Consider the following 18,993-nt stretch of genomic DNA (forward strand, 5'->3'; position numbering starts at 1 on the left):
GAATTTTTTGATGTTCAAAGTCCTTCTTCGAATCATCAAACCTTCAGGCTCTCTAAAATAGACTAACTACTTACAAGGTCCTCTTTTTTATTGGGATTTTGCCCATCTCTACTTTTATCTCTCTTTATCTTTCTCTTTCTCCCTCTCTCTGCAGAGCTTCTCGTCCAAAGCGGCCCTCCACGGTCATATCCGCATACACTGCATCGGACGTAGCCACAGCACAGTTCAAAATGGTAATTTCTTGAGTGCCGCCGGTAACCCCATTAACCCTAACCACATACCGACAAAGGATGACTATCCCTGCAAGGTGTGCGGCAAGTAAGATCACCCCATAAATGCTCGTTTTACGAATAAACCGTAACCAACTCAACTTCACTCAACTCAACAGAAAACCCAAAAATATTCAAAACAGCACAGAACAAGTACAAAAAAACCAACCACTCTGTTTGGCGTTTGGCAATCTTAGGTTGTTGTGCAGGGGCGCCCTACACAACCGCACTAGCAAACTGGTCCCTCCAGGTGGTTTTTTGGCTTGTGGTGGCAAAGGTATGAAGGTGTAAGGATACGACCGAATCCAGCTACCATTTTTATTGATGCATTTTAACTGTTTCGTTTTTTTGTTTTTCTTCACTGGTTTACGACAACAACGGCCTAATTACCGTACCTCAGTTACTGTCACCAGTAAAAAAATTTAAAAAAAAACCCCAAGGATCGTTTCACTTTCCTCGCTTTATCGCCTTTCTTTTTTGGAATCTCTATTACCAACCCACAACACAAAAATCCTAAAACTTGCGTTCGTAAGACGGCAGTTAACAAAAGCAGGATTCGGCCGATGTCTGCCACCTTTCGCCAACATCTTCCAGATACACACCGAGAGCAAAAGTTTCTTCGCGGAGCGCCCATCTCTTATCAGTTGCATCAGTTTAAATTTGTTTTCCACTAGAATGTGCGTGTCCTCGAATGTGTGTTAGTACGTATGCGTATGCGTGTGTGTGTATGTTTCGGTACAGCATATTTCTTGTAAACAACTTAACACACAGTATTCAACCAAACACGTGCATACAACAGAACAATAGTACACACTGTAATGGAGGGCGAAAGCAATTTACAGAAGGAATCATCTGTTTAGATCTGTGCTGCTCGCCTGACTGTATGCGTGTCGCAACTAGCTTATCTTACTATCTCTCTATCACTTTTACTAATCTACTTGATGCAGTTTACTGAAACAATTTCAAGCGAATTTAATTAATTAACTTTCCGTTACGGAAGTACGTTTTCCGCTTTAATGCCATAGATTAAATGTAAAGGATGTGTTTTTCTATAAATGTTCTATCAGCTCCTATCTTTTCCTTCTATCATGGGAAATCATTTGTAATGGTTTCGACAGGATCTTTGCTTGTGTGTGCCTTCTCTTAAATGCAATCTGCGTACATGTGTGTGTGTGAGAGTGTATGAGAGTGAATTTGTGTGTGTGAGTAGATGTGTTCATGTGCTGTCTGTTGTGTTCAGGAGTAAACCATACTGTGCTTTAAAACGAGCATTCTGGGTAATACCTGAGTGCTTCTACTTCCCTTAGAAGACAGTTCATGCTGTCCCGATCTTCAAACGTTCTATTTCCTTTCCTTTCAAATGCTTGCTGTTCACCTGTGCCACAATAGGAAAGACGATCGTTCTGAAGCTATGCTTCAAACGAAACCTACCCTACCTTCTAGCAGCTAGCCACTACTATATGCTCCTATACTAACTGTTGCTACTACTAGATCTACTACTACTACTAAACGCTACTACCACTTTCACCACCTACATCTGTTACTATCGCCATCTCCATCTACTGCTAAACACTAGTTCCACATGTGTTGTGCTTACCAACGAGCATCTAGAAAGAAACCGCTTCTTACGTCAATGTGTGTGTCTTGCGTCCCAACCCGCTTATAGAGCGTAGCGAACAACTCAAACGACTTCACTCAACTAACAAGCAACAAACCCGAACGAATCCACTCTCAAACTTCCACACCGCTCCCGATCATACTAAACGTCGATTAATTGCTATTTGTATCTTCCTTCTTTTTATTTTTCGCTACGATTTGCTCCCTTTTTTTGCCTAAAGGGTATTCAATAAGGTAAAAAGCCGAAGCGCTCACATGAAATCACACCGGCCGCAGGATGCAAGCGATCAGTTGCAGCACCAACTACAACTTCATCAGCAACAGTTGCAGCAACAGCAGCAGCAGCAACAGCAGCAGCAGCAACAACGTCAACAGCAGCAAGATAACGAAAAGCAAGAAGTACACACAGAAGAAAGCACGCAACTGCAGCTAACAGTGACGAAGTGAGCCACCACACAAACAAAAAAACCCCCGAAAGCGACATGTGACAACGCAACAGAGGTGAAAACACATCCAACTGAAAGTATGGAGAAACACGCATCTAGACAATCTTTTTGCCAAAAAAAAAATACAACAAAGGAATGGCCCCAATGACGGTGAAAGGATGATGTGAATGTTTACCATTCGCTGTAAAACAAAACAAAAAAAAAACAAAAAATCCCGCCCTAGCCAAACACCCTGAAACACGTCTCACCGTTTTCACCACCTTTTGACAAAGTGAAGCAGACAACAACACAAAAACCCGTGACACAAATTAGGAAAAGTTGGTAAATGAAATACAAACCAACGCTAAACTTTACACTTAACTAACGAAAGGTTGTTAAAGCTACAAATTACCGAACGCAGCTCAATAATGTGTGAAAACAATGAAGAAGAGAAGAGTGGGAAAAAAAGGAGAAAAATCACCAGAAACGTAAACAAGTGTTACGAGATGAAATTCGAGTTGATCGGGTACCCGGACCGCCTAACCGTTCTAGTTGTGTAAGTACTGTGAAAATACCAGGTCAAATTATGTAACTTCCAAGCAAAATGTCTCCTATCGCGGGACAACTTAACCTTAGGCACAAATGCGCCATCGAGTGAGTGGAAAGTGACGAACTTTAAAATCTCTCTTACAAAAACAAAAAAAAAACAAAGGTGGCAACACACATTGTGCGTGCACATTGTTATTGTCACCTGTGTACACTAGCTAAGCTCTCTACGAATAGGCTACACTAAGCAAATGGCAAACCGTATATGTAAGATGGCTACCGGATAGTACCGGTAGGTCCGATGGTAGGTTGTAAGTGTGTGTGTTTTTTGTACACAAGTGAGTTTTTTCGTTGTTGAATCTTTCTACTCTAGTCGTAAATTTGAAACTGCTCAACACACACAAAACACACTGTGGCACACGTTCACATGGAGCGGGTGGTAAATATTATAATACAAACAAAAAAAAACGGTAAGGTTGTCGCAAAATGGTCGAAGATGGAACAAAATGGCCCCCAACAAAATGGCTGGCTTATCGATGTTTATGTAGATCATTAAACACACTTTTAAACACACACGTCGCATTGTACATAGAGACTTTTTGTGTTCTGTTCTAAACATTAACAAAAAAAACACACACATACATACAAAATGTGCATTCATTGTTGCTCACACACACAGGCACGCAAAAACCGAGCAAGTGTTTTGTAGGCTTAAGTGCTATACGTTGCAATTTTTGCAAACATCAGCAAGCGTTATAGGAAAAGACATTTCATCGCGTGGTGGCCATGATTTCGTGGCTATTTCGTTTTTTGCCGTATAGTGGTAAGTGTGACGCAAAAAGGGTAGAAAGGGAGAAGTAAAGAAAGAAGCGATTTAAGTTACCAAAGGCATCGAACGCACACCTTTAAGTTATCCAAATATTTTGCACCTTAACCCAAAAAAGCAATTGTAGCACACAACTTTAGCATAACTTCTTCCACGTAGCAAAGAATGCTGAATTGGTGGCCAACGTACCGTACCGTACACCCTTTTCTTTCCCCCAGTATTATCGGAACAAATGAAGAAGAAAAAATCCTTCTCCTCACAATCACAATCACAGGAATAACGTTGCCAATGGATTTGTTACGCGTGTGCGTGTGTCTGGGTGTGGAAGATCGTTTGTTTCGTCGATGCAAATGTCTCCTTTTCCATGGAGATCGTTAAGTATCCGAAACCGTGCACTACATAACGCAACGAAAGTAAACTGCAATGCTGCAGTTATTATAAAACAAAGAAAGTAAGCACTTTGTTTAAAGAAAGTGAAAAGGAAAAAAAGACATAATTCATGAAAGGCGGTAGAAAACAAAACAAAAATTAAAACAAAAAAAAACAAGTGGAAATAAGTAAGATAAGAAAATACAAAGTAGTGTGCAGAATGCTATACATCTATTTCCTAACGAAATAACTAAGTTTTACTAAAAGATGTGTAGAGAAGAGAATGGAAGGAAAGGAAGAAACCGTAAACTTGAAACATGGTTGTATCTAGAACTTAAGTGTTGATCAATGTTCTTAATTCTATAAATGATTGAATCGTAAGTAAATGGATTATGGATAATGGTGGAAGTTAGCTTAGAAGGAGAGCAGCAAAAAAAAGTGCTTAAATACAAATGAAACAACAAGAAAAAATCGCGCACACAGAATGATGCACCGATCATTTTAAGCACAAACACACACACAAAGAAAGATCAAATCGATCGTTGTTATAAAAATAATTCATGCGCAGATGTGTGCGAGAAAAAAATACCCGAAGGTGGAAAACGTGATTTGAAGAAGCATTGATAACAGGGTAGACTTAAACTTCTATCTTCATCCACTCAAACGTGCATACACACACAACTATTTCACTCACACCACAGAGACTCTCGTTCTCGCGCTCTTTCACACACTTTGTACTCTATGTCTCTCCAGTCTGTCACGCACTGTTCATGTACGGAGATCGAGATATATCAGTGTTTTTTGTAGTATATAAATTTATTTTTCTACTTCCAATTCCGAATTTGATAATTGAACCTTTCGAAAGATCTAACTCGAACTAGAAACCCAGAACAAAAAATCGGTTGCTCATTGGTACACCAATCACGATTTACACGTGTCAGCACGTGTTACAGGTGAGGTTGTATAATTGAGGTGAGGAACTACGGAATGTAAATGCCCAACAACTAAAGTGATCACTGTAAGCTAGCGCAAATTTTATTAAACGATTTAACATGCTCAAACTTTTTTTTATTACTGATTAAATGTTTAAAAAAACTGACTTGTAGTAGTGTTAGTGTAGCGTTAATTTGAAGTTGACTCTTCCCCGGCAATGTTACAGTAAAGCACAAAACAATTGATTTTAATTTTCGTTTTAGTACAGTATCAATTCGTACAAAATGTGATATTAAAAATTTGCTCTTTTTTGAACGATCTTAACCGTTAATAATTGCTCAAACTGAACATAAGGTTTTGCAGTTTTTTTCCATTCTCTCATTTTAAGTGACAATCAGTCCTGTAAACTTAACTCTCCGTCAGATGCTCTCAAATGTGCTCAATTTTTTTTTTTTTTGATTTTTGCATCAGATTATGAAGCAAAACGTTGCGCAACGAATGTTTCCCCAAATCAAACCCCAGTTGTACATCATTGTAGTGAGAAACTTTTTACATCGATTAAACGATTATTTCCGTACCGTTCTGCATATGCTCCAAGGTGGTGACCGTTTTTTGAGACAAACAAAAGCATTAAACAAAAATCAAACAAAACCAACAAAAAAAAACAGAGCAAAAAATGTTACTGGCGTGTGTGTGTGTGTATGTAGTAAGACCGGGGTTGGAATGCGGTAAGGTGTATGTGTAAAGCAAATGGTGGCAAAATCAAATACTCCGCGTTGTGATTTTTAAACGAATTAAACCTAATGCAAACGAAACCACGAAACGAGCCGCAGAATACTCAAAACCAACACACTCAACTTTGCTGTGCTACTGATTACTGGATGCGTTCGTTTACTGTTTGTATGGTTCTAGGACAATTTTAAGCTATATCTGTCTAAGGCGGAGATGTTAAGCGCGTGTTAGGGAAAAATGGGGAACGAAAGGACAAATCGTTTAAAACGCATCGTACTCTTACTTTTGGGTGCTAAGCCATGTTGGAAGTTACCTCCTAAAAGGAATTTGTTTCGTTTCGTTTTTCTACCATTCGTACTAACCTTAAGGTGTGTATGTGTGTGTGTGTGTGTATAACATTTACAAATACAGATTAAGATTTCGTACAAACATCGTGGTGTGATGTGTGGCTACACCTATTTCTATTTCTTCTCTGTTTGTAACCCTAAAGACAAGATCCGCAAAAAAAGGAAGAAACCAAACCTAACGATATCGAAATATGTCAAAATCGAGATAAAATGGTGTCCCATCGGTCTAAAAAGAATTAAGAAGAAGAAAAAAACAACTCAAAACGAAAGGAAACATTAGAACAAAACAAACAAAACAAACTCTAAACTGCACGAATGGAATGAAATTGAGATAATAGAAGTTAATACATATCAGTTTTCTAGAAGAAATTTATGATAAAACAAACAAACCTAACTGCAAGTGTATTTAAGACAACAACAAAAAAGCTCTTATAAATCCGTACCGAAATGGAAGGTGCAAAATGGTAGCAAGTTGTGGAAAAGTTGTGGATAAAAAAACGTATAAGAGCATAGCAAAGCATAGAAGCTCAAAGGAAAAAAAAGATAGCAGAGGAGAAAGAAGCAAAACAAAAACACTTTTAAACGTAAATTGAACGAATTAAACCAAACACCAGGCGACGGTGCATAAACCGTACTGGGCCTGTTTGTGTACAGTGTGTGACGAACGCTTTGTGGAAATTCAACCTTACGAAACGTGTTGTGTACCTTGTATATCTTTAAAACAAAACAATATGATAACGTTGAATAATGTCGCCTGTTCCATACGACACCGGCAAAACACGCTGGTGTGTACGTGTGTGTGTGTATGTACGTACGTTTAGTGGTTACGTTTCCATCGTTCTGGCTGGTGAAGGAACAGAAACGGAAAAGCAACAAAACGATGCCAAATTAGTTTTTATCGCGGGGATAGATTAGACTGGACAATGTGACACGGTCTCCAATATGTCTTCGAAATGCTATTTTACTTTAGCAACTAAACAGCCAAAACGAGAAATCTCACTATAGTAAAGCAAAAGTTCGATAAAAACAAGAGCGAGAGAGAGAGAGAGAAAGCAAGAAAGAACGACATGAATGAAAAAGGAAAAATATGAAACAAAAGAAAACAAGCCTTCCACAGAACGATGCAAAAAGTGAAGGCAAATAATATTTAAAAGTAATACTCAATGACAATCCAAAGAAAAAGCAAACAAACATCTACACAAAACAAGAACAAGAACATGAGAAATGAAATGGAAACTCGTGCAAAACAAAACAAAACAAAAATGGCACATGAGACGAATTCTATCACTCCTTCACAGCTGCTTGTTTGTACATAAGGATGCTCCTTGTTTCTTGTGCAAAACACAATTAGTAGTAGTGCGTAAGTTATATTGATGCAGAAGCATTTTACTCATTTTTAGTGCACGCACGCACACACACACACTCACACACAAGAATTTAACAATAATTAATATATTGTTAATTTAATTTTAATGCTTTACTGAAACTATTCTTAGTACACATAATGTGTGTGTTTTTTTCTGTTTTAACAAATGCTTTTTAGTTTAACTGAAATATAGCATTTGTTTGTAAGACACTGTAAAGACATGGCCTACTCTAACCGCTACTAAGAAAGCGTTCAAGCAGAGCTTACTTATTGAGTTAAAGTACTACTTATTCTTCTTATTTCTTCATATTCTTATTCTTCTAAACACACTTACACACACACCCACCCACACAAACAAATCTTTCCTTTACGTTGACGTTTGAGACGGATCAACGATAAGTTTTGTCATTTAGTAGTAATAATTTAAAACTCCCTCGATGTTTAGTAAATTAATTAGCCAATTTTAAGCGTTTCAGTGCAAATGTTTGAAACTGGTTTTCAAATGCACACGAATACATATAAATATATAATTTTTGTAAGTTGTTTAAATTTTGTTTTTACCTTACTAAAACTCATCGTTTACTTGTCAATTACGTTGATCGTTCCGTGTTACGCATTAGGTTAGTGGAAATGTTTTCCGTTTTCCTTATTATTCACCATTTTAATTAAACTCTATCACACGCACACGCACACACATGTACACACTTACAAAACAGACCCGAGGATAGGTTTAGGCACACAATCCTCACCAGCAGATGGATTCGGGCTTATGGCAGACATTTTAAGCTCCTCATTTACTCGGCATTGTGTGATTTCACTGATGTTTGTGTGTGTGTGTGTGCCCATCATAATGCGATAGTATGGATATATTTATAAATGGGAATTATCGAAAGTATATATTATACATTATTATAATTATTATGCATTATTAAGTAATCGTTACATTGTATGTGCAGACAACATGAAAACAAATGAAACGTACGTTTAATGCGACCGAAACGCGTTGCTCAAGTGTGTGAAAGTGTGTAACAAAAACAAGCAAACAAACAAGAAAAGTGCACAAGTTTTAACTGATTGTAAGCAAACAAAAGAAGAAAGAAAAAGAAACAATAACAACGCACGCACGAGAAGAACAAAACGAAGAATGGATTGGAGCGGAAAAACAGTAAACAATATAAGGAAGATTTCTTTTAACCAGCAAACAAACTGTACAGAGAGAAAAACAATGTAATATTAAAAGCTACACAACATATTCACACACAGAGAAACACACACTCATACAAACAAGCGTAATGTTCTGCCAGCCAGCTCCAACAAGAATATAAATGTTTTTCACTGTTAGTTTTTAATGTGATTATATTGTAAGATGAAAGGAATTGTTCTGGTGAAACAATACACTTGCAACACGAGAAGCACGAAAGACATTTAAGCCAATTGGGAGTGGGGAGGGATGGGGGGTGGGACAGGGAAGGTTGGGTTTGTGTTGATGTAAAATGAAATGTTACAACAACGGAAACCGAAAGTCGATTAGCATAAAACAGTTTGATGAAATTTATCGTTTTCTTCATCAAATGAAAAAAAAGGAAAAAGAAGACAACACAATACAAATGGAGATGCAAACAAAGCGACCGAGAGAGAAAAACAACAAAACATTACAAAAATTTTATGCGAATTTGTTTCACTGCGTTTAGTGTAAAACTTATTCTATATCTTTCTGCATCTTTGTTAGCTCTTAAACTTGGTTTTGTATTCAAGTTTTTACTTTCAAACACAACTCTTAGGCAATCGTTAATTATTTGCTCATTATCCATGGTTTCGTTTTTATCTTTCTCGTACAAATAATTATCAACCACGAAAAAAACAAAACAAAAGACATACCTGTTTGCTCATGCAACATCTCTCTCACTCTGTGGTTAGTGAAGCTGGGAAAAATGGAGTAAAAAAAATACAAATCAATTCGTGTCAATTCGGTAAGCAACGGTCAAACTACAGCCTGCGGGCCAAGAAAATAAGCTATAAACTAATCGAACCGACAGCACGGTAATACACGTCACACATCGAAGCTTTTTTAAATACATCGATCATAATGCAAACAGATTTTATCAACGGGTGAACGACCCAACAAAGGAACTGTTTTAGCTGAGCGAGAAAACCGCAAAACAAATGCTCTTTTCACTAGCAAAACAACGAAAGTAATGTGTTTTTTATGTGCAGCTCCGAGTAGAAGTTTACCTTGTTTGTAACGCACGCCTACTTATCTTAACGCAACGATACACCTTCGAATTGACAGCATCGAGTATAACGCAACGTTACGTAGCGTTACGCTACTAGGCCTACTTAACCTGGCTGTCAGGAAAAAAGGAAAATTCAATTTTAATTTCGATCGTACTTCGTTAAGAAAAAAACAATAAACTTAAATCTCAGCGTACCGATGACACACTCATGTACACTATTATACTATTATATGTTCGCTGTCCTTCAATTTACTTGCTGTGTTTCGTAAAGGAAAAAAATCGCACTGTGGCCAAAAAAAAGTAAAACAGAGCAACAACAAAACAGTTAGTAGCAAATGAGAGGCACGTTAAACGAAAATGAAAACAAAAAACAAAATTCTGTGATTTCCAACTTGTAATGAAATTTACCCTATTTTCCTTCTTCAGGAAAATTCCCACCAAACCGAGGGATGGTGTAGAATGTATTAGAACAAAATGAAGCAAAAAGCAAACACACTCGTTGTTAATTTTTTCTACATAGATGCACTCGTAACCATTTGAAGACGTGCCGAAATCAAAAAGACAGATAGAAAATCATGATTTGTTATTAGGTTTATTTTACTAGTTGAGGTTCGCTGCCTTTGTCACTGTCTCAGTTTTTTTGCTTAATTATCTTCTCGTTCAATATTTTATTTTATGTTTTAATTTGTAAAACGCTGTGTTTTTTCTCTACTACAACTTGCATACATTTTACTAATAGAAAAGCTGTCCGCAAATCAAATGAGTGTGCTTAAACATAAAGAAAATGACATAAAACACAACCGATTTGAGAATGCAAACAAAGAGAGAGAGAGAGAGATTATAAGTAGATAAAGAAAAACCATTCAAAATACAAAGCAAAGAAAACGAGAGCGAATAAAAAACAAAACACATTAGTAAACAGTGACAAAAAGCAAACAAGTTAAATATTCCAGTGCCAGTGCTATTTTTAAAAACAGGATATAAAAGAATGAGAAAGAAAATTCGGATTCGGGAAACAGCGCCCAACACTAGCACGAAATGTAAACGTGTCGTGGTAACGCCGGAACATGGAAAACGTGCAAGAACCGAACCGTAACCGTATGCCGTTCAGTGAAAGTTACCGATAGTAAGAGGAAAACTCTCTTTAAAAAGAAACTTGTTAAAAAGAAAAGTAAGAAAAAACCGTACGTTTTGCTGGGTATTAGTATGAACCGATAGTATGACCCAGGAAAAGAGTGATTGAAACTAACCACACAGACACGATCACACACACAAAACACAGGAAGAAAAAATGAACCCATTTGCATTAAGTGTAGTAGCAAGGGTGTGAGCGAAAGGATGAAAAACGATGTATATTTTAAAACTAAATGTGTGTATAAAACCAGCAAAAGCAACCAAAACAAAAACAAAACAAACGACAACAACAGCAGAAGAAAAAAATACAATGTGGAAATGCCAGAAAAAAAGAAAAGAAATATATGTAATGTAAATTCTATTTAAAAAAAACCGTTTCATGTGTTTTTTTCTGCTTCATTGATCAAAAAGTAACTGTTTTCTAGCAGTATTACATTATTTAATAACATGCGGGAATGATTCAACGTGTTGGTTAGTCCGTGAAAGAAGAACAGTTTATTATTTCCTATTTTCATTCGCTGAAATCCCTGTCGTATGATACGAAAATTGCTTTATCCATCCAAAAAGTATTTCTTTCCTCCTTTTTCGCTCTTTCGGTTGTGGAAAATTCATTCGAAAACTTTTTCTCTTTTTTCAACACTAATGGTGAAATTCACCATGTCTTTTTCACCACACTCCTGAAAGCTTACCACAGACAACAACCCCTCAGCTACGCTTCATCCAATACATGCACCAAAACGTGGTGAATCTATATTCACACACAGTGGTTATGCTTCATGTGTGTTATGGTCCACTGGCGGCTTGTAGGCGCTAATGCCTCAATGGTTCCTAGTAAAAATGTTACTTCCGATATGTTTGTTTACTTACCCAGATAAACGATAGTTTGATAGCTTTTTAGAACCACAAAAAACACTCACTTATTACTCAATCAACACTTGCACTTTTGTTCTATGCACGAAGGCACATATACACTTCAATGCGCTTTGGCACATTTAACACTATACTACACTCTCCTACACTACACGCCTTTAACACTACACTCGCCTACAATGCCCACATTTTTCAAGACACAAATACGCATTGAGAAAAAGACATCACTTTTTATCACCAAAGAAACAACCAACACTTTCTTTTATGGCATGGTTTATGACCAAACTCTTTGCCAAAATGCTCCGCACTACACAATTTGCTTACTTCCACACTCGTCTAGTCTGACGCAAATTAAACTGCACTGACCACAATGATGACTTTTTGATGGAGTAAGAACCCAAGAACGTACATTTCCTCCTCAAATAAACGCAAAATTGTTGTCGCTTAGCCACGATCACCACGATGCCGTTAAATTCAAAACGGCATTTATGACTTATTATATGCCAAATGGATGCCCAATCGGAGATTGATTTAAAATACAACGAATTATCAAAATTTTCCATTTGCTCCGGTAGACAATACTGCTTGAGATTTTTGAACCCCTTTTACATTTAGGCATACCGTAAAGGCATTCTTGTTTCACTTACACTTACTAACAAGTATCACGGATCATACGATGACACAAACCGACGCCGCGACGCTGGCAGCCATTTTTACACGTGCATACAAAATTCTTCATAGTTTAACATCAAATCAACGCATGAAATGATAGCCTAAACATATTTTTTTATGAAATATGATCCTCGGAAAAAGGATAACACTTTTTGGCACCGAAAAAAACAACTTTTGCAAAGCGTTTTATGTATAAAGCAAGGACGCCGTTTCCCACACACTACCGAGAGCTTTTTTTCTCACAACTCACACGCATCGCTGTCCGATCGCTACTGATCACAGTTTCTCCACATCTCATTGCGATTATCTCTCCTGCTGCGTTATCGCGGCACACCTACACAGCTATAATTGGCGTTATCTCAATTTCTCTCATTCTTTCGCACACGCTTCGCTCTTTCGAAGAGACGAATAAAAAAGCGTGATCCTGAATAACCAAAAAAAAATGTAAGCTCTTCGCTCAGCATTTTTTGCATGCAAAATGTAGGTATTTAATAAAATAAAACTTTTTTTTGTGATTAGTAACAAACGCTTTAAAGCGATATTTACAGGGTTCGATCATGTGGCAATGAAATATTTAGACCTTCATTCCTATTTCCGTTCTTCGAAGCCCCCTTTCGACCGTGTTTTTTTTAATTTCCACAGCCCATTTCTTTCATTACGAGATTTTAATAAAACATAAAACACAGTTTTCTTTCGATTTTCACTGCTCTTTCTTTAATGAAAAGAAAACGCTGCCTTTCTTACAAGCATTTCTTCCACGATAGCGTTCCCGTTGATGCTACATTTTTTTGCTACAGTATCAAGCATTCTTTTTCATCATTCACAACCCAACAGCCAAATGATCAGTGGCGATTGGTTCTTGTTGATGCGATGAAATAAAATTAAAAAAAAGAAAGACACTGATGCTGGAATTATGTTTTTCTTTTCTTCCCAAAAAAAAACACCTACACACGTACATTGTTCGCTTTGCTTGCTAGAAGGTGTGGGTTACGACTATAAGTAGACGGCCGTTCTTCATGCTATTTACTTCTATTTACTTCTATGTACATTATGCTGATACAGTCGGCATTTTGTGGGGAGGGTTATATGTGTATCATTAGTGAAACAATTTTACAACAACAACATCAACAACACAGCTAGTACCACCAATGGCATCAAACCTTCTCCTCAAGACCATTCCCTAATACAACATCAGCAACAGCAAACGAAACGTACTTATTCGAGCTCAAGCTAACAAAACCCACACCCGACTGGAATATTTGTTTATGTTTTCTCCCCCTGCTAATAACGCAAAATACTATCGCTTGTTTGCCTTTCTGTGCGTGCGTGTGTGTGTTTGTTGTTTAGCGTTAAATAAATAATTTACACGTAATATAATATGTCCTCCTTTCCTCTGCACCGTGTGTGGTAATAAGTGGGTGATTGAAACGCTCGATTCGTCTTAATCTTTCTAATTCTATTTTAGCTAATAATTAATCAGTGCCCATCAGTCAGTAAAAGCTCAGTAAACATCCACCTTCGTCTCATCCCATATATCTGTCTCTCGCTATCTGTCGGTTCGATTTCACACGACTTCAGTTGATTATTCGATTATATTTGCTGCATAAATCTGTGTGTTACATTTTAATAGTATCATCTGGTTTTAGCTACTACAAAAATTATCAAATTTCTGATTGTTAAACGGAACAGTTGAAGGAAGCTCTTTGAAACAAAGCTTTCTTTGAAACGGACCTGTGTTTGTTTTTTTCACATCCGCAACTTGACCGATTTAAAATGGAAATTTGATGATCGTCTTGATTAGATGTGTTTCGCTTTTTGTTGTGTGATCGTACCGTACGCATATTGGTTAAGAAAATGGTTAAGTAGCACACCTTCACCGAACGCATGACTGTCTTTTGTTTTCATCTCTTTCTCTCTCTCCCCATCTCTCTCTCTTTTTTGCATTCTTTCTCGCTAGTCTACTGTTAGCTGTTAACAATTTTTTTCTAATCTTTTTTTCTATCCTCTACCCTTCTTGCAAGACGGGATTTTTAGCATTATTTACATTTTATCGACTCGACTGCGCATATCCACGGGAAATGAGGTACATTCGAACTAAAACATCCTTATGGAAGTAAAGATTAAGTACAGCAAGATTTGTGTTAATACCCCCGCCCCTCATTCCCTCGATCTCTCTGTCTTTTTCACCCATTTGTTTGGGGAAATCATAATGATACACAACCTAAACATAGCCTAATTAAAATAACATCCATCTTATAAGCCAAAACTTATGTTTAGTGTGTACAGGACTCTGTGTGTGGTGGTTTGTTTACAGACGAAATGATTCTCGTTCCCTCCTCTCTCTCTCTCTCTCTCTCTCTCTCTATAAAAGCAAAAACCCAATGGACGGATGATGAAGTGCAAAAGGCATGACAAAAACTGAACCCTTTCACGCAGCAGCTAAACTAAACGCTAACCACCAGATCGTGTAGTATGGAGAGCAGCAGCTCAATGGGTGATACTCAGGATATTAACCGGTACCCATTTGCCCGTTCGTAGAACGCCTGCTTATGACAGTGATGCTCACTATCCTGGCGAGGCATGTTACTGCGCCCATCGGCCAAGCTGGCACGCTTCCGTTGGCGACGCACCAGGTACATCAGCTTAAAGCGCCTTCTACGTTTGCGGGACGAGGTGCGGGTAAGGGTGGTGGTGTTGGCGCCGTCTGGTACGGCGCTGTACGGTCATTCTCATACCTCAATACTGTTCAAACTTCCCGACGACATGTTTTCGGCCCGACCGAGTCGTGTGGCAGCCGCTGCTGATCGTTTCATGCCGGCGGCTCGCATTGGCATTGGTGAGCGCGCAACCGTTACACCGGGTTGTTGCTGCTGCTGCTGCTGAAGGAACTCACTGCTAGGTCCACGACCTATCCGTGGACTACCGGGTACGGAACCCGAACCACGGCGCGTACGCCTGATGGAGGACTGCCTACAGTCGGGCACGGTTTGGCCGTCGAGCATTAGCTTCGGATCGATGCCGTACGCCATGGTGGCTCCATTTGGGATCGGTCTCACCGCAGTCCGTTCCAGCGTACGGCGATGGGGCATGGACGCCAGCATCATCTGCTCCTGTTGCTGCTGCTGTTGCGGAATGCCGCAGCTGTTCATCGCTACTGTGGCGGCACTTGGATGATGCAACGGCGGAAGTGCACCTGTAATGTGTGGTTGCTGCTGTTGCTGCTGCTGCTGCTGAAGATGATGTTGCTGCTGTTGGTTGGGAATCGATTGATGATTGTTATTAGTGGCGGGCAGTTCTCTGGAGTTTGTCGTTGGGGTCGGGTTCGTATCGTCGCCTTCATCGCTACCATCGCCTCCATCACCGGGTTCGTTCTTCGGCACGTCCACCGTTGCGTTTCGTTTCTTTCTTCTCCATCCACCCTCGATCGGATTGGTAACCGAACGCTGCTGCTGCTGCTGGTGCTGGTCACCCTCTACCAGCGTGTTGGGCAGGAAGCGCAGCTCCATCACGGTGCGATTCTAGAACAGTCACGCTGATTTCTGAGCTAGAATAAAACGCGTCTTCGCAAATCGATCTACACAGCAAACGGCTACTGGGGGGGAGGAGGCAGATGATAGTACGGATGGAGCGGGGAGAAGGAGTGTTGATGGTCCAGAGAGACCAGATGGGTTGTGTTGTGGGGAAGGGAGTGTTGTAAAGAGACGAACAGCGGACAGTTTTCCAAAAGAGCAGTACAGTACAAAATAGCCCCAGAAAAGAATCAAAGAGGTGTGGGCAATTTTGGTTGGGGAGAGAAAGCATTCCCACGTACGAGCGGATTGCCCACATTTAGGCGCCAGAAGAAGAAAGAAATGAAACCAGCTCTCGGGGCAGATTCAGTTCCGGCGATAGTGCTGGAAGGGAGTGCAACACATCCGAAAGCACGACAGTGGTAACAGAAAAAGGGGGGAAAGATGAATACCAAGAAGAAACAATAGAAAAGAGAAGAAAAAGAGAAAACATAGTTTTGTACATGATCGTTGCGGATCAATTTTAGGCGACTGTGGGTGTGTTATGGAGCATGATGGTTAGAACCTTTCTACCCCGGGAAGATCAACAGACTGGTAGGAAAAAATAGATGAAACAGTAGTATGGAGTATGGAGGATGGAAGTCAAGGATAAGAAATAAACATTAATCAAGCAGTCTCCTTCACCACGGCGGACGGTAGGCGATGGTAGGGCGATATCCGAGCGACGAACGACTTTGCTTAGGCTGAAAATTCGATTCTTTTACTTTTTTTTTGGGTTTCGTTTGTTTGGTCAGTTGCATTTGAAATGGATATCATTATCCAAACACTACACGTTAAAATGATCTACTGTACACTAGCGGTCGGTTGGTTGTGATTGAGACATGCACTTTTACTACAAAAAAGGAAGAACGATCAACGATAGTTGATACTACAGGTATACAAATAAAAAATGACTAATCAAATTGGAATTATTGTGTTTGTTTTACAAATCGATTTTGTTTAAATTTTATCAAACACCTTCAATTAAACTAAACTAACGAAACATCCTCAAATTGTATCATGTACATTATAAAAACAAATAGTAATATAAAAGAAATTCATACAAAAAAAACTCACCAAAACACAAATAACAACACAAGAGAGAAAAATGTATATAAAAAGCAAAACATTCATCGCAACTGATAACAAAAGATCGCTTAGCCGTGCAGGAGAAAAAGATGAAAAACTTTTCTGGGTATGGGAGAATGGGATGTTGGGGAGTTCAGCAATCGCTCATGCACTGTATCTCTAATGAGTCATTAGTGGGAGTTAATCAGTGTAAAGGGAAGTTCCTTCCCCGGTAGAATGTCTTACAACAAGTGCTTTTGTGTTACGAATTGCATACTGCAAGGCGAATGTTTTAAACTCTACAATCGATGCACTGGACAGACTTCTTGTTGGTAAGACTTCCAACCGCGGGGATAGCAAAGTTACGGTAAACTATAAGCAACCAGTACGTGCAGGAGTAATGAAGGGAAGGTGGGATGTGTCAACCGAACGCATAACACTAGCGGTTTACGAAGCATTAAAAGCTTGCCGTTACCTTGTCCCCATCCTGTGCTAATGGGTTGGGCGTAATGTTCATCCGTCCATTCATGCCGTTCGTTCGCGTCTTGTGATGTGCTACCCGTGGACCACCATTGCTGACAATACCCGTAAATCCATTCTGATCGACCGGGATGTGTACCTTGGCCTCTGTTTCATCTAAAACAAGAAAGAAGACTCGCTGTTAGACAACGTTCTCTTTGTTCAACAGAAATAAGGCTATGCGTAATACATACCAGCACCATGACCTCGCTTCTTACGACGACTAAAGCAACAGCACAGGAATAGCACGATCAACACGCTCACGATTAGCACACAGCCAATCACTAGCAGATAGTTGACCGGTACAACTTGGCTTCCGTCGGGTCCTTCAGCTGCCGCAATCACCGTCGGTACAGTCGGTGGGGGAGTCGGTGGCTTCAATGTCCTACCGGTCAAAATCGCACTAAAATCGGATGCAGCTGAAGCCGTAAATGATTGCAGCTTAAACTCATAGGCCGTTCCCGGTTCTAGGTGATCGATCTTGAAATGGCGCGTTGAGCTACCATCCACCGTTGCCTTCGAATACTCGCCGGCAGTCGTTGCGGGCCGATAGTACGCATAGAACCCATCGATCGGATGCGGCAGATGTTGCGGGAATTGCCACTGAAGTACGACCGCATGCTGAGAGACGGGCTCGATGCGGGTGAGTGTCGGTGCTAGCAGATGATTCTTGGTCAGACCAAGCTGAGAACCACGTTGCAGATGGAATTTACCGGATGCCGCTCCCTCCTTGTTGTCGTTGTTTGAATACACTGCAAGAATCCGGAACCGGTAGAGATGATCCGACTTGAGATTGTTCACCTCGTACGATCGTGTGTACGGCGAGATATCTTCATTCTCCGTCATCCACTGAGTGCGAGCAATGTTTTTGGAAGGATCGCCCAACATACGGTACTGCACCTTGAAGAACTGAATCGGCAATCCATCGCTCGAGGGTACGGACCAGCGTACCATCACCGATTCGTCTGTCAGACGAGTAATGTTTGGTCGCGAAGGAGGTATCATCACCACTAGAGAAAGGAATATATAAAACCGGCAAAAAATGATTAGGAGCCACTCAACACAGCAACCGTAGCTCTGAATCATAGTAACCCTTGACAGTCCCAGCTATAAAAAAAAACATTTCGGCAGAAAAGCTCTAATATTCAAGGATCGTTATCTGTTACAATGTCCAAATCGAAAGGAAAAGGAAATAAATCGAAAAAGAAAGTCACCGATCCCAACCTCATCTACTGCGATGACAAACACTTCGACGAAGCGCTCGCTATTATTCGAATCGAACATTGTCTCAAGTGTCCCATCTACCGCATAATGGCCGAACGGATATTCGAGCAGATCACTCATGCCATTCCGGACACACGCTTCAAGCTTATTCTCAACGAGTTCGATCGACTAGAACCACCCGAAGGTAGCTTCGAGGTGTCGATCGCTCGCAACTGTCGACTGCCGAGTCAATCGCTTTGGAGCGGAGTCAACCGAGGGCCACCGCGTCGTGAAAAATTTCCTCCAATCGATCCC

At 39.7% G+C, this 18,993-nt stretch overlaps 2 protein-coding genes across 13 annotated transcripts in view; one reads left to right on the forward strand and one right to left on the reverse strand.

Moving 5' to 3' along the window:
• Window positions 1-10,502, forward strand: part of LOC125766387 (serine-rich adhesin for platelets) — a 153,877-nt gene extending 143,375 nt beyond the window's left edge. For 5 of the 6 annotated variants that reach the window (XM_049432275.1, XM_049432273.1, XM_049432270.1 and 2 more), the window contains exons 11-12: window positions 155-318; window positions 2,108-10,502. In XM_049432275.1, coding sequence (XP_049288232.1) covers window positions 155-318; window positions 2,108-2,333 — 390 coding nt within the window. In that variant the 3' untranslated portion in view covers window positions 2,334-10,502. The remainder of the gene's footprint in view (window positions 1-154; window positions 319-2,107) is intronic. The other variant, XM_049432276.1, reaches the window with a different exon arrangement.
• Window positions 10,503-13,913: 3,411 nt separating this feature from the next.
• LOC125766393 (interference hedgehog-like) overlaps window positions 13,914-18,993 on the reverse strand; it is a 77,499-nt gene continuing 72,419 nt past the window's right edge. For 6 of the 7 annotated variants that reach the window (XM_049432294.1, XM_049432293.1, XM_049432290.1 and 3 more), the window contains 3 exons: window positions 17,670-18,485; window positions 17,432-17,592; window positions 13,914-15,858 (listed from right to left, as the gene is read on the reverse strand). In XM_049432294.1, the coding sequence (XP_049288251.1) occupies window positions 15,070-15,858; window positions 17,432-17,592; window positions 17,670-18,485 (1,766 nt within the window). In that variant the 3' untranslated portion in view covers window positions 13,914-15,069. The remainder of the gene's footprint in view (window positions 15,859-17,431; window positions 17,593-17,669; window positions 18,486-18,993) is intronic. The other variant, XM_049432295.1, reaches the window with a different exon arrangement.

The sequence above is a fragment of the Anopheles funestus genome, chromosome 2RL, assembly GCF_943734845.2.
Source record: "Anopheles funestus chromosome 2RL, idAnoFuneDA-416_04, whole genome shotgun sequence".
In the NCBI taxonomy this organism is placed as follows: domain Eukaryota; kingdom Metazoa; phylum Arthropoda; class Insecta; order Diptera; family Culicidae; genus Anopheles; species Anopheles funestus.